This window comes from Anarrhichthys ocellatus, unplaced genomic scaffold (assembly GCF_004355925.1).
Source record: "Anarrhichthys ocellatus isolate YVR2014 unplaced genomic scaffold, GSC_Weel_1.0 scaffold17, whole genome shotgun sequence".
In the NCBI taxonomy this organism is placed as follows: domain Eukaryota; kingdom Metazoa; phylum Chordata; class Actinopteri; order Perciformes; family Anarhichadidae; genus Anarrhichthys; species Anarrhichthys ocellatus.
This window is the reverse complement of record NW_022280047.1, coordinates 7,825,644-7,838,106: the sequence shown is the minus strand read 5'-3', so window position 1 is coordinate 7,838,106 and position 12,463 is coordinate 7,825,644. Positions and strand designations below refer to the sequence as shown.

Here is a 12,463-nt window from a genome sequence, read left to right as displayed (position 1 = left end):
ACAATTCAGCTGTTATTCAACCTCTTTGTGTGCCTCATAACCAGACTCTTGAAACCAAAGAGGGACATCTACCTGCATAGCGTATGGTCTTCCCAAACATGGCAGACCAGAAGTAAGGCACAGTTTTGATGTCAGCGGCTCTGCCCATCATGCTCAGAGCTGCCACCCTTCCTGTCAGTATAGGTATGAAAACAAGGAACATTTACATGCTCGTCTTTAAGAACTTGAATCATCGTCACAGTAAATTAAAACAGCCTTAATATGCAGTCAGGATGACACACTCACCGTGTACATGAGCCATTTGCCAGACGGGGATGTTCACCTTCTTGTTGTTGCGTGGCGGGAAAGGAAACACCACCACATCTCCTCCAGCAAAAACCCCATCAGCATTTGTCTGCATCATCTGGGAGAAAGTTTAGAGGAGTAAATAAACAATGAAACACTTTCATTCCGGCTTCAAGTATTTTGCAAAATACCTTGTTAACAGTGATGAAGCCCCTGGAGTCCATGTGGATGCCGCTCTGTTTCAGGAAGCCCGTTGCAGGAATACTTCCTGAGACACATGAGTGAAAAACAGGGTAAATATGGAGCTGCTACAATTTTCAAAATCTGCATTAATTATATGTCATTGCAGATAATGAAAGGTACATTTTGCATCATCTTCGACATTACCTGCGCCGATGACACACACGTCTGCCCGCAGGACTTTTCCACTCTTCAGTACCACCTCTTTCAGCTGTGTAAACAGGAAAAACAAAATGTCCAGGCCATACTACTGCACTAAAGATGCATAATGTAACATTAACTCCTTAAAAAAACCTAAAAACCCTTTTCTGACCGCAACTTAAAGTGATGGGGTCCTACATGCAGTAAACACAATACACACAATACAGAAGACAAGTTTCTGCCAATGTGTGTCTAGTGCTGTATGTAGTTTCAGGGAGTGAATCTTTATTATAATTATTTATATAATAATTACGAGGTTGTTTGCACCACAGTTTTCAGGGGCTGGTTGACACACACCAAATGTCTTTTACTTTGGTTAATATTCATGTGTTTTTTATCGGACTCATCTTCTTCATGGATTAAACAAGAGAGGGTAGTGCTGCTGAGCATCACGTCACGCTGTTTCTCTCACTTTCTGAATACCTCTCCATGATGGCCAATCATCTCTGACACCTCGTTCAGCATGTAGAACTTCACCCTGTTCACCTCGAACAGCTGCAGAACACAAAACACACCACAGACACAGTGACCACATGGTCTTGTGGTTAATGGGAATATTGAGCAGAGAGAGTTACTATGATAGTGTTCTGGAGACGCTTCATAACTGTGTCCCTACCTTCATTATGGCTTTCCCTACTTTCTCCCCGAGAGCTTTTTTAAAGGGGACTGTCTCAATCCCAATGATAGACACTGAGTGGGCCTTGTCAGTTAGAGCTGCTGCCACCTCCATACCTGCCAACACAACAAATACACAGCATACAGTTCATACATGTGGTTATTAATGCAAAATTATACAGAAAAAAAGAGAAAAAAATTGAAATAAATGAGTGGAAAAGGGAATGAAAATGATGTGAATCGTGTGTTCTGGCTCTCACAGTCAACTCATACTAATCAAACTGATACAAGTAAAAAATAAAAATCTGCCACTGCTACTCCTATGTGAATAAATTACTATCTATTACTTTAAATTACTTTTAAACTAAAGGGAGCTAGAGAGGAGTCTTAAGATGTCTAAGAGTAGATCGTAGATGGCTGCAGTACCGAAGCAGAGGCGGGGAAACACTTTTAGAGCGATTGTACCAGATTCTCTGATGATCCTCGTCGACCAGCAACAGGCTGTTCCAGTTTGGTTTTCTTTTGTTTGCATTTAAGACAATTGCCCCTTATTTCATCCAAATCCATATATTTATATGCTGGATATTAGATTGTTGTTATTGATTGTTGTTGCCACTGGATTCCAAATGCTTTTTTTTTGCAGAATAACGTCTGAGTGAACTGTAAGGATGTATTTAAAGCAGTGGAGCAGATGTAGGGTGTATTCTTGTCTCTGATTGTCTGTTAGTACATGCGATTAATCATGTGATCAGTTGAGAGTTGCTTTTAAAAGGTTAATGTTACACTGTCCTGGACAAATGAGAAGAATGCGTTTATAAATGTGTCTTTTTCTCACCAACATAAGACGTTCCCACAATCACAGCGTTCTTGTTGTTGGCCAGCTGCGCTACGCTGTTAGCGTCATCGGGCGTCCTGAGGTGAAACACGTTCCTGACGTCCTTTCCTTTGTAGACCATTGGTTTGGGTCTTTGGAAGTAATTGGGTGTCAGTTTATGATTCATAGTCTCAGCTGCTTATTTGTCATGGGAAATATCCTAGTTTAGTTGTTGTTGTCCTTACGTGCTTCCTGTAGCAATAAAGAGTTTCCTGTACTCCATACTCAAGCCATCTTCAAAGGTCACAGAACGTGTTTTCACATCTATCGCCACAGCCTAAAGCAAACAACATGGCAGGGTCACACAGGTTTATACGGTGGAAAGTGCCAAAGATGGATCTAGATCAAATTAATGAATTGATTTATCTGAGGTCACCACCTCTCACCTCTTTCTCTGTGAGCAGTTCAATGTCGTGATCCTGCAGGAAGTCCATTGAGCGCAATCTCAGCTGCTCTGCTGTGCTCTCTAAGGACTAAAGGTCAGCAAGTTAGTACTGAGTACATCAAGAGAAGAATTAAATTAAATTCAACAGAAAGCAACTTAAGACAGCAACTGTAAACAGCCAATTAATGATAATCATTTTCAAGCTTTTCATGGCAAGTCACATCATTTTTGATTCAGTTATGTTCTTCTGCAAAACTTTCTTTGAATCGTTGTTGCTGTGAAGTGTAGCTGTTTCACCACCACTGCAGTAACTACGTAACTTTCTTGGCAAAGTTCAGTTCTGTCTCAGTTTATGTGTTCAGGGTCTGTGTACAAACCTTACTCAGTTTAGGCCTGTCGTATGGAGGATGCCTGTCCATGGTGCACATGACGATGCGATCGGTGAAGCCCTCTTGCCTCAGTGTCTCTGCACACACCAGACCTGCTGGACCTTCGCATACGTTCACCATAAAAGAGGAAGTTGATTTTGAAAGAGAGACAGTGAAGGAAGACGCTGCTAATAAGATTCAAATTCAGCTGGATCCTTGTTGTTGAGGGACAAAAACAGACTGACCTGAGCCAATGATGAGAACATGGCTGAAGCCCATGCTGGAGTTAATGACTGCTGAGCATCGGGCCATGGGCTTTGACATTTTCTGCGACTGAAGAGCCTGGAAATGTTATTAAAAAGATCTCAGATCAATAAGATGGTCCGTTTCTTTTCCTGCATAAATTCTCCACATCCTTTCTCCTGTTACCTGCTTGTTTGCGCGAATGATCACCTTGTCCTTTTCAACTCTGACCTGGAGCAAACAGATATGAGCGATGTGTACACTTTTTGATGGTGCTTAGAGACATGATAAGGCAGGGAATGTGTTAAGACAGCGCCAGTGGGGAAGGTCACCTGGAAGGTAGGCAGGCTGTCCAGCCCGGGGAAGTCCTCCAGGTCTCCTGTTGCAATGTTGAAACACGCACCGTGCCACGGACAGCGCACGTGTCCCTTTGATAACACCCCTGGAAGGACAGAAAATAACAAAAATGTCAAACGTATGATATTAAATATCATAACGAATGTTAAAGTCATACCTCGACATATGAGACTCACCTTTGACCAGAGGTGCGCCGTAGTGTGAACACTTGTGGGCCATGGCGGAGAACTCTCCGTGTTGTTTGATCAACAACGCTCTGCCACTGCCCAGATCAACCTCTCGCATCCTGTCAAACACACAAATACAAAAAGGTGCGTTCACTGTTGTAGGATTAAATCCTTCCAAGGAAGCACACAAAGGCCATTTTGACAACCTGGAAGAAAACACAGCATGGACGCATCAGGACTATAACTTCACATTCATCTGTCCAAGCTACACTCTGATCAACACAGAACCAAATGAATTAAAGCAACAGTGACATGACAACCATGAAAGTCTTCATGTATTCTGGATGAATGCCATGGTTAATATGGAGAAATGACACAATCTTCCTCTTACAAATTGAAAGTAAATTTTATTAACAATAAAACACAATTCAATAAACTCTGGGTTTCTGCTGCTATACAGATACATATATTTGGTCTGGTATGACCAGTAGCTTATTGTGGCTAATTTTAGCTAATATTAACACACTTTACATAGATCTTGCTGTGTTACTAACAATACCGAGGGAGTTCAATTACTTTATGACTCTTCTCTACTTGTGCTACTGTTACAGTAGGTTTTTATGTTACTCTGTATCTTGTGTGCATTGTCCACTTTGCTGCTGTGATCCTGTGAATTTCCCCACTGTGGGACTAATCAAGGATTATCTTATCTTAAACATTATTTATATTGTTTATTGTCTTCTTTATAATTAGACGACATACTGTATTCGCTGATACCCATGCATCTCTGATGAGTCAATAAAGGAACTTTCCCTTTAAGATGGAAACTTATATCCTTCTGGATCCTTGAGCGCCATCTGATGTACATCATAACAGCCTCTTTACCTCAGCATGCATGTGTGCATGAGTATGTGTGTTTGGGTGTATAGAGAAAGAAAAAGTTGGCTTTGTTTTTTTCTTACTGTCCGTTTTCCAGGTCTTTAACGTGACAGACGGAGGCCTCCACGTAGTCCCGTGGTTTGTGGTAGAGGGGCAGCGGGGTGGAGTCATCATCAGAGCCGTGTCCCAGGGCGCCGTTAGGTCTGCAGTCAGCAAAGGGGCTCGCTTTGCCATTAGGTGACAGCCCGTCCACCTCTTTTTCTTTTTCCAGGAGAGAGAGTTCCACTTTAACTTCAACTGCACAACACAAACACGTCTCACTTAGAAAACGTCTGAAAATGCATGACTGATCACATGCAGCACAGTCACAATGACTGCAGTAAAATGATGCTGTGAAAGTAATTCAAGTAGCCTAACATTCGCAGACAATCACCAGTGGATTGAACTATTATTCTTGTATACCTGTCCTCTGTTGTGTTATTACTATCCTTCACTATTGCTTTGGAAGAATAATTTGCCTTTCAGCTAGGAGAGACGTCTACAAATTGAGTCTGACATCTCCACAACTGAAACAAATGAAAGCAGGAAGCAGGTGAAGGGAGACGTGTAAGGCCGAGCTTGTCTTCTGTCCTTTTTCTTTCTACCTTCTAGCGAGTAAAATTACAGGCATCATTCAACATTCAATATTAATCCCCATCTATTAATTACTATTAAAATACACCACATTTTGTCATGCAAAGCACCATATCGCTCCTATGCAGAGCATTGCCTAACATCCTTTAAAATTGTTGCTATTGATACCAGATTTACCGGAGATAAGGTGTGGAAAATCCACAAAAACACAACACAAACATACTCATTCACCTCTCAATCTGTCTGCATCTAAATGAATTGACTAAACTGGAAGATATAGATTTTGACAGGATAATGCTTTAAATAATGAGATTTCCTTAAAGGAAACTGGCATCAGCACAAATACAACAGCACTGTTTTGTGGATATTCTTAATTTTGCCGCTTTAAAGAAATTACAAGAGTTACAAGAATTACAGAGTGGAGTAAACTAACTGTGAGATATTCAGTTTTCTTTGATGACTACTGATGCGCAGCTGTTGGGTTTATATTTCTGAACATTAAGAAACGGTTGTGTAACTCCTTTTTTCACTGCAGCAGGCTTTATCTGTTCGGCTGGAAAAATGTGCTGATCATCCGGTTCTTACACAGTAATCTGGCAGGAATTTTCTCCTGCTGAGCAAGTCTTAATTAAAATCAATGGAAAATCATAATAGTGAGTGCAATTGCAGGAGAAAAGAAAGAGAAAGCTTTCCACAGCTGAAGAGAATCTCTAGTTGCTACTATAATTTCTGCTGCTAAATGGGACATAATCACACTGATGCTTCATCTGATCAGAAGTCGTCTGGCACCAAAGTGTTTACTGTAAGGCTTTTGATCTTTTTAGTCTTTAGAGCTTTAACAAGGACATTTTATTAACCAGCTAGCTTCGAGTAAACACATGTTTAAATCCTTATGTATAATTTCACAGTTTCTGAAACCTTTCTGCATTTCTTCACATTCGGATGCAAATGAGGAGAGCGATGTGCCATTTCTACAAGCTCTCCCTCCCTCGTACAACCTGTCACGGTGCCACTTACACAGAGCTATATATTCATACACACACACACATATATATATTTATATAAATCCCACTAAATATACAGTGTGTATTTGCATCAAAATGTGAAGAAATATACATACACGCACATACACAAAGTGTATATTTGTTGGGATTTATCATTTTGATTTTAGGTCTCACAGTAAGAGATACTTTCTATTTTTCCTGTAAAAGTAAAGAACATCAATGGTGTTTTTTTTTTTAACCATCTAATGCTTTGATTGATTTGAACCTATAAGTGACATCAGCACAACTGATCCGGATCTCTGCTTCATTTTGATACTTAAATGGTGATGATGTTAAACGTGTGTCTAAGCTGAATCTTATGCGACTTAAAATATACTATAAAACTAAGGCTAGACTTGGTCAAGCTGTCTCTTGGAACACCACTAACGTATCAGTCATCACAATCATAAAGCGGAGATACCTGAATTCATGACTTCTGTAACTCCCTGTCAGTCTGTGTGATCTGACCCTCACTTGATGCTCGAAGGATAATCTTATAGTTTTTATTTCTTGTGAGTTGTCTGACGAACATTTTTATAGGATTGGCAAAAGATGGTTTCCCATTCTAATAATCTTTGAGAGCTGACTTGGAGCATAATAATCTGTAAAGATGAGGTGTCATTTATGCTTTGCTATATTTTTTAATAAGTAGAGTCCATATTCTGTTGATAGCAGCTCCTATAAAATAATGGTATTGCATTGTTTTCTGTAAGACTAAACTAAACAAACGCTCACTGCCACCTCAAAGTAAAATATATTTTGATACGATATTCCTGTTAATTTGTTATTGATAGTTAGTATTTAGTAGACACTGACAAATTACAGTCAGCCGCCTCTGTTCAATCATATGTATATAGATCACTAGTCTCCTCCACGTGATGCATTGAACAGATGACTTGATCGCTGATGTTTTGTGTCCCCATACACCTGAATGGGAAGGACAGTGTGTTATTATCACCTGCAAGACTGCAGCAAAGCGAGATTGCTAATCTCCGAGCCATGCTAACACTGATATGGCTACACCCACACACACACACACACACACGCACAGTGTCATCTTTTTTATATTGTCTCGGTATGCAATCCTCTTGACCAAAGATGCCACAGAGAGCATTCAAATTCCTCCCACACTAAACACTGTAGTGCAAACAGATGAGGCTGGATATGAGGTGACGTGTGGAACAGGATTTGGAGGAGGAGGTAGCTTTCAATATGAGTCATTCTGAACAAACTTTCCCTAAATATATATATTTTTTTAAATAACTGGTCTCTCCGTGGAAACAGTACAGTATTAAAACATGTGTCTTCAGCTAGATTCACTGACATTGTACAAATTAATAACAGCTATTAACAATAAAGTATTTCAATTGGAATCATAAGCTAAATCAAAATGGATCTCAATCTCAACCACTTTAGTTTACTGTATATACTAAAAGCAGAAAAAGCAGCTAATGGAGTGGACACAATAACATGAACACCATACTATATTATGCAATCATGTACAAAAACACCACGGAGGTGTTTCAACACCTTTTTTAATTTAACATTGTAATTGCTTTGTATTGTATTGCAGTTGGCCTACATCAGACTGTAAGATGCTATTTCGTCCTCCACCCTGTAGCTGCTTGTTGCACTTGTTTGATGCACATTTTCTTTCGAAGTAAAGTAACCTGCCCGAGGGGAACATGTTGGTTACCTGGTTTGGGTTTGGAGAAGCATCCTCCCATGGTGGGCCCAGGATTGAGGGACACCCAGGGAGAGGGAGGGAAGGGGGAGAGCGAGGGGCGGTGCGGTCAGATTCTCGGGATGGGCTGCTTTGTTGGGCGGTAACGATAACACAGAGCTGTGTATATGAGAACCTGCAGGTCCTGGCTGGCCATCGCACACATCAGCTCCTCCACATAATCTGCAGAAGGAAAGACATCGTCAACAACACTCACTCACTCACACCAGACTGATCTGAAAGGCTGTTGTCATGATTTAAGAGTTTTTATAAGAAATAACAGTTTTTCTGTGGAATTGTCTTGACTGCTTTCAGTTTAAAATTGTAACTTTTCATTTACAATTCTGTCTTTCAGATTGACAAAACATTTGGCCAAATTTGTCGCCATACTTTTTCACGGTCCTAACTTTGTCTTCTAATCAGTCGTAGTAAATGATCGTGTTTCTGTTATCACAAAAAGTGTCTCTGAAGTGTTTGAAAAATCAGGATTAGACTGCCAGATTATTTGTGTGTGTGTGTGTGTGTGTGTGTGCGTCTATATAACATGTTAGTGCTTGTAAAAATAAAGCAATTGCGTTAATTAGGAACGTTTCCATACACATAGTTACCTTTGTTCATGCATATTGCATGAGGAACCGTTAAATATTAACAGCACTCCGACACCTATTAACTTTCTCGTCACACAGCGCTGTAAAGGGAGGCAGGGGCCCCTTGAGTTTCAAAATCCCCTTGTTTTGTTGCCACGTTGCCCTCACATTTCTGCCAGCTCTGGTATGTCAGCCACACATACAGTAGTTACTTAATCACAGAGCGCTGGCTGCTATGAATCTGGGTGGACCCGGGATGGCAGGTGTTTCGCTCAACATGGTGCAATCCATCACCAAATTATCCTTTTGAGGTACAACCAAAAGGACTGCTTGATATTCTGAGCACATCTTAATGTCCTTGAACATCAGAAAAAAAAGTGCGCTGTGTTGAATGGAGCACTGCTTAGAACCAATGAGAAATGGAAAAATCTCGGACTGGCCTCAACTCTGCAGCTGAGATTGAGTTGTTGCGTGTATTTGTTTGCAGTGGGTGAAATTAACTCTGTACATTAACACAAGTACTGTGCTTTAGTAGAGTTTTGAGGTACTTGCAATGTTTTTAAAGGAAGATATCACAACTTGTATCCAACTAACATATATTTGACAGCTATAGTTACTACTGACTTGCAGATTAAGATTTTAAGTAAAATAAAATACATTTTCTTTTTTCCTCTCTCATTAATCATGGATGATGAAGACACTGGACTAAACTACCTGACTGTATCTAAAGTAGTTAAAACTAGCTCCACCGCAACAGTAAAACTGATGCGTCAGTATCAACAATGTAATAATGTCACATTACAATAACATGTGAGTCACATGGGCACATTTCAACAAATACTTGTGCTTTTGATGCGTTCTGTTTCTAAAAGTAGTATTTTTCCATTGCTCTGTTTGTACTTTTACACAAGCAAAGTTTCTAAATACTTCTTTCACCACTGTTTGTTTGACAAATACTTCACTGAACAAGTTGATGCAAAGTCAAAAATCAAATTAAAGCCTATGATGACATCATGTCAGATGTTCCAAATTGAGCGTCCTCCACAAAAGTAATTTTGGTCTTTATTTCTGCATATTTCTGCATTCAGTCAACAGGCACGCTAACACAGCAGAGCCTTTGAAGCTTTGTGTTTCTCGAAATACAGAGAGCAACATATGAAATCACTTCCCGAAGAGAGCAGACTTCACTCTCACATGTTGCCACTTCAAATCATTTGTCGCCACTTCAAACTTTTTTGGTCAAATTGGATCGCAAAGAGCTGGAGTTCCAGCAAGCACCAACATATTTTGTGCAAAACTAAAGTAGGTTAAGCAGATTTTGTCCTCACAACATATGACGCAGATCTCGCTCTGTCGCTGTTGGGCCTGTCCCCAAGCAGTGCTAATAATCCTGCCTGCAAACAAGCTGTCAGTTTCACTCACTTCCCTACAAATGTAATACCTGTTACTGGAATGTTGCGAGGGGGAATTAGCAAAAGGCAGCTCCTGGTTGGAGGCGAGGAGGTCGATCAACAAACTGACTGTGGGTGAAAACAGCAGGAATGTTGAGCACCAAAGTCACATTCATCATTCTCCAACAGTAAACAGTGAGTAATGTTATTGCTCTGAAAAAGATGATGAAAAAGGGACATCGTTCTTATATCTTCAGCTTTTCTACCAGCTGAAGACCTTCGCTCTGTAATGCAGAGATACAGCAAATGTCCCATAATCCTCCCAGACAAGGACAAACCTGATCCACCAATTAACACTTGACTTGCAGCAGCACCTGATTAAAAGAAGATCTGCTGGTTCCAACAATCCCAATTTGGGGTCTCTGTATTATTCAAACACTTGCTTGACAGGTTCCAGCCTGTAGTTAACGATTAGGGCTCTCTGATCCTCAGCTGATAAAGGGCAACAATCTACCTGCACTCTTAATATACGACCACACCTCTGTCCCTCACTCACAGTTTGCATGTTCTCCTGGTTTGTGAAATACAAAGATAAGCCCGAGGAATCATCCCCTGATTGCATAAAACCAACCGCTGAGTACAAAGTGCTCTCTCACTGGGCTCTTAGTGGTTATCTATCGTGTTTACCGTCAGCTTAAGTGCGCATTCAATGTAAGGGACAAGTGGGTGAAATTGTTGGGGTTTTTGAAATGCAGTAAAGGTCTGCATTTCTTATTTTGATTGTTCACAGTGGAAGGAGACAAAAGTCCATGTTTGAGGTTAGATTTGTAGACCTTGGTCCATTGAGTCACCAGCATGTCCCTCTAAATACCAAGAAGCTTTTGATTAATTTCTATTTACTCCATCGCCTATACGTGTCTTAACTATAAAAGAATAAAGACCGGATTACAGTTAACCACAATCCCCATTGAGACGCTCTAGTACGTGACACAATCATTCATTGTGAGCAAGTTCATTCACACCATTCTAGAGCCGAGTTTCTACAAATGTTTGTGTTGTTTCCTTGTAGATAAATTGGTAGTGATTATTGGCATGTTACAGGCAAGATCAGGAGAGCTGTCAACAGCTTCATAAGGTCCCAAACAGTATCTAAAGTGTGTATAAAAACTGAAAAGGAGGGAATATAATGTTTTAACAGGTATAATAGATATATACCACATGGCTCTAAAAATCCCGGATCATATCTTCACTTGGCATTCTTTACTGCGGCACTCGAAAGAGTTCACAGGGGAGAGTCATTTTTTTCATTACTTTATCCAAAAGTTGTCCCAAACTTTAAATTCTGTATATCATATTCTTCTGTAAAGCTAAAGCTGGTCAACAATGGCACCACCACGTCTATCGGGTCACTTTGCTGCTGCTCTGAGCGATAACCTCTCCATGATGTCATGGAAAACTAGAATTGTGGTGTACAGAGGGGTGTACACCCCCACAGAGGAGCTGTGCTTCCATATAACAATTCTGCAATTGACCGGTTTCTCAGCATGCGCACACACAAACAAATACACCCGCACACACACACACACACACACACACACACACACGCGCACACACACACACAAGTCAATAGAAATCGATAGATTGTGAGATTTACTGTGTGATATTTCATTCTCTCCTAATTTCCTAAAGAGTTACTGATGTAAGAACTATTTAAACTTAATCAGCCCTGAAGATGCTCATATTTTACATGTGTGTAACATAACTGATCCATAACAAATTAAATTAAGGTATTGTGATTTTAGTTGTATGTAATGCACCACTAGTCTACACTGTTCTTTAGTCTCCAGGGAAGATCTGGCATCTGACAGAGCAAACAACTTCCATACAAGTAGTGCACAAATGCAGGCAAAGTAAGTGTGACTATACACAGAGCATCACATAAACACATCATATTGGGAACTAATAAAACAGAGCTATATTTCCCTGACTGTACAGTGAATAAATAAAGCTTACCAGTGTGTATGGAGCAGGTGCACTGAAATCCTGTCAAACTCCCTGGTGCTCAGCTTCCCCTGGGGGAGCACGGTAGCATATTAGCACACGAGTGTCCCAGCAGTCCTGTCCCTCTCCGGGATTGGCTCTGTCCACTGGAGTATTCCCGGTCTGGGCGTCCCTCCGTATGGTCCTCTTCTGCCTCTTGGTGCAGCAGAGTCTCGAAGTGAGAGTGTAAGTGTGCTCTGCCCCTCGCGGAGAGCCCCCCTCCAGCAGCAGACTGAGCAGACCGGTCGTGGGAGTTGCTTTCTTTTCCCTGGCCGAGCTTGCAAATGCAGCACGGAGGACCTTTGCCAGTTTCCCAGCTGTATGCAGTATTGATGGAGTTGCTGAGGGGATGCTAACACAGCATGAAATCTCACCGTTCCCTGCTCTCGTCCTACTCACCCCTCTCTCTCTCTCTCTCTCTCTCTCTCTCTC

The 12,463-nt window shown here is 40.9% G+C and overlaps 1 protein-coding gene across 3 annotated transcripts in view; it reads right to left on the bottom strand.

The window, feature by feature from the left end:
• Positions 1 to 12,424, bottom strand: part of aifm3 (AIF family member 3) — a 16,119-nt gene extending 3,695 nt beyond the window's left edge. For 2 of the 3 annotated variants that reach the window (XM_031856341.1, XM_031856342.1), the window contains exons 1-17: positions 12,005 to 12,424; positions 7,987 to 8,196; positions 4,698 to 4,911; positions 3,745 to 3,854; positions 3,544 to 3,653; positions 3,398 to 3,442; positions 3,214 to 3,310; positions 2,978 to 3,090; positions 2,602 to 2,688; positions 2,401 to 2,492; positions 2,177 to 2,307; positions 1,343 to 1,458; positions 1,150 to 1,221; positions 673 to 736; positions 477 to 553; positions 286 to 403; positions 73 to 171 (exon numbers count right to left, since the gene is read on the bottom strand). In XM_031856341.1, the coding sequence (XP_031712201.1) occupies positions 73 to 171; positions 286 to 403; positions 477 to 553; positions 673 to 736; positions 1,150 to 1,221; positions 1,343 to 1,458; positions 2,177 to 2,307; positions 2,401 to 2,492; positions 2,602 to 2,688; positions 2,978 to 3,090; positions 3,214 to 3,310; positions 3,398 to 3,442; positions 3,544 to 3,653; positions 3,745 to 3,854; positions 4,698 to 4,911; positions 7,987 to 8,017 (1,576 nt within the window). In that variant the 5' untranslated portion in view covers positions 8,018 to 8,196; positions 12,005 to 12,424. The remainder of the gene's footprint in view (positions 1 to 72; positions 172 to 285; positions 404 to 476; positions 554 to 672; positions 737 to 1,149; positions 1,222 to 1,342; positions 1,459 to 2,176; positions 2,308 to 2,400; positions 2,493 to 2,601; positions 2,689 to 2,977; positions 3,091 to 3,213; positions 3,311 to 3,397; positions 3,443 to 3,543; positions 3,654 to 3,744; positions 3,855 to 4,697; positions 4,912 to 7,986; positions 8,197 to 12,004) is intronic. The other variant, XM_031856343.1, reaches the window with a different exon arrangement.
• Between the last annotated feature and the right edge of the window lie 39 nt (positions 12,425 to 12,463).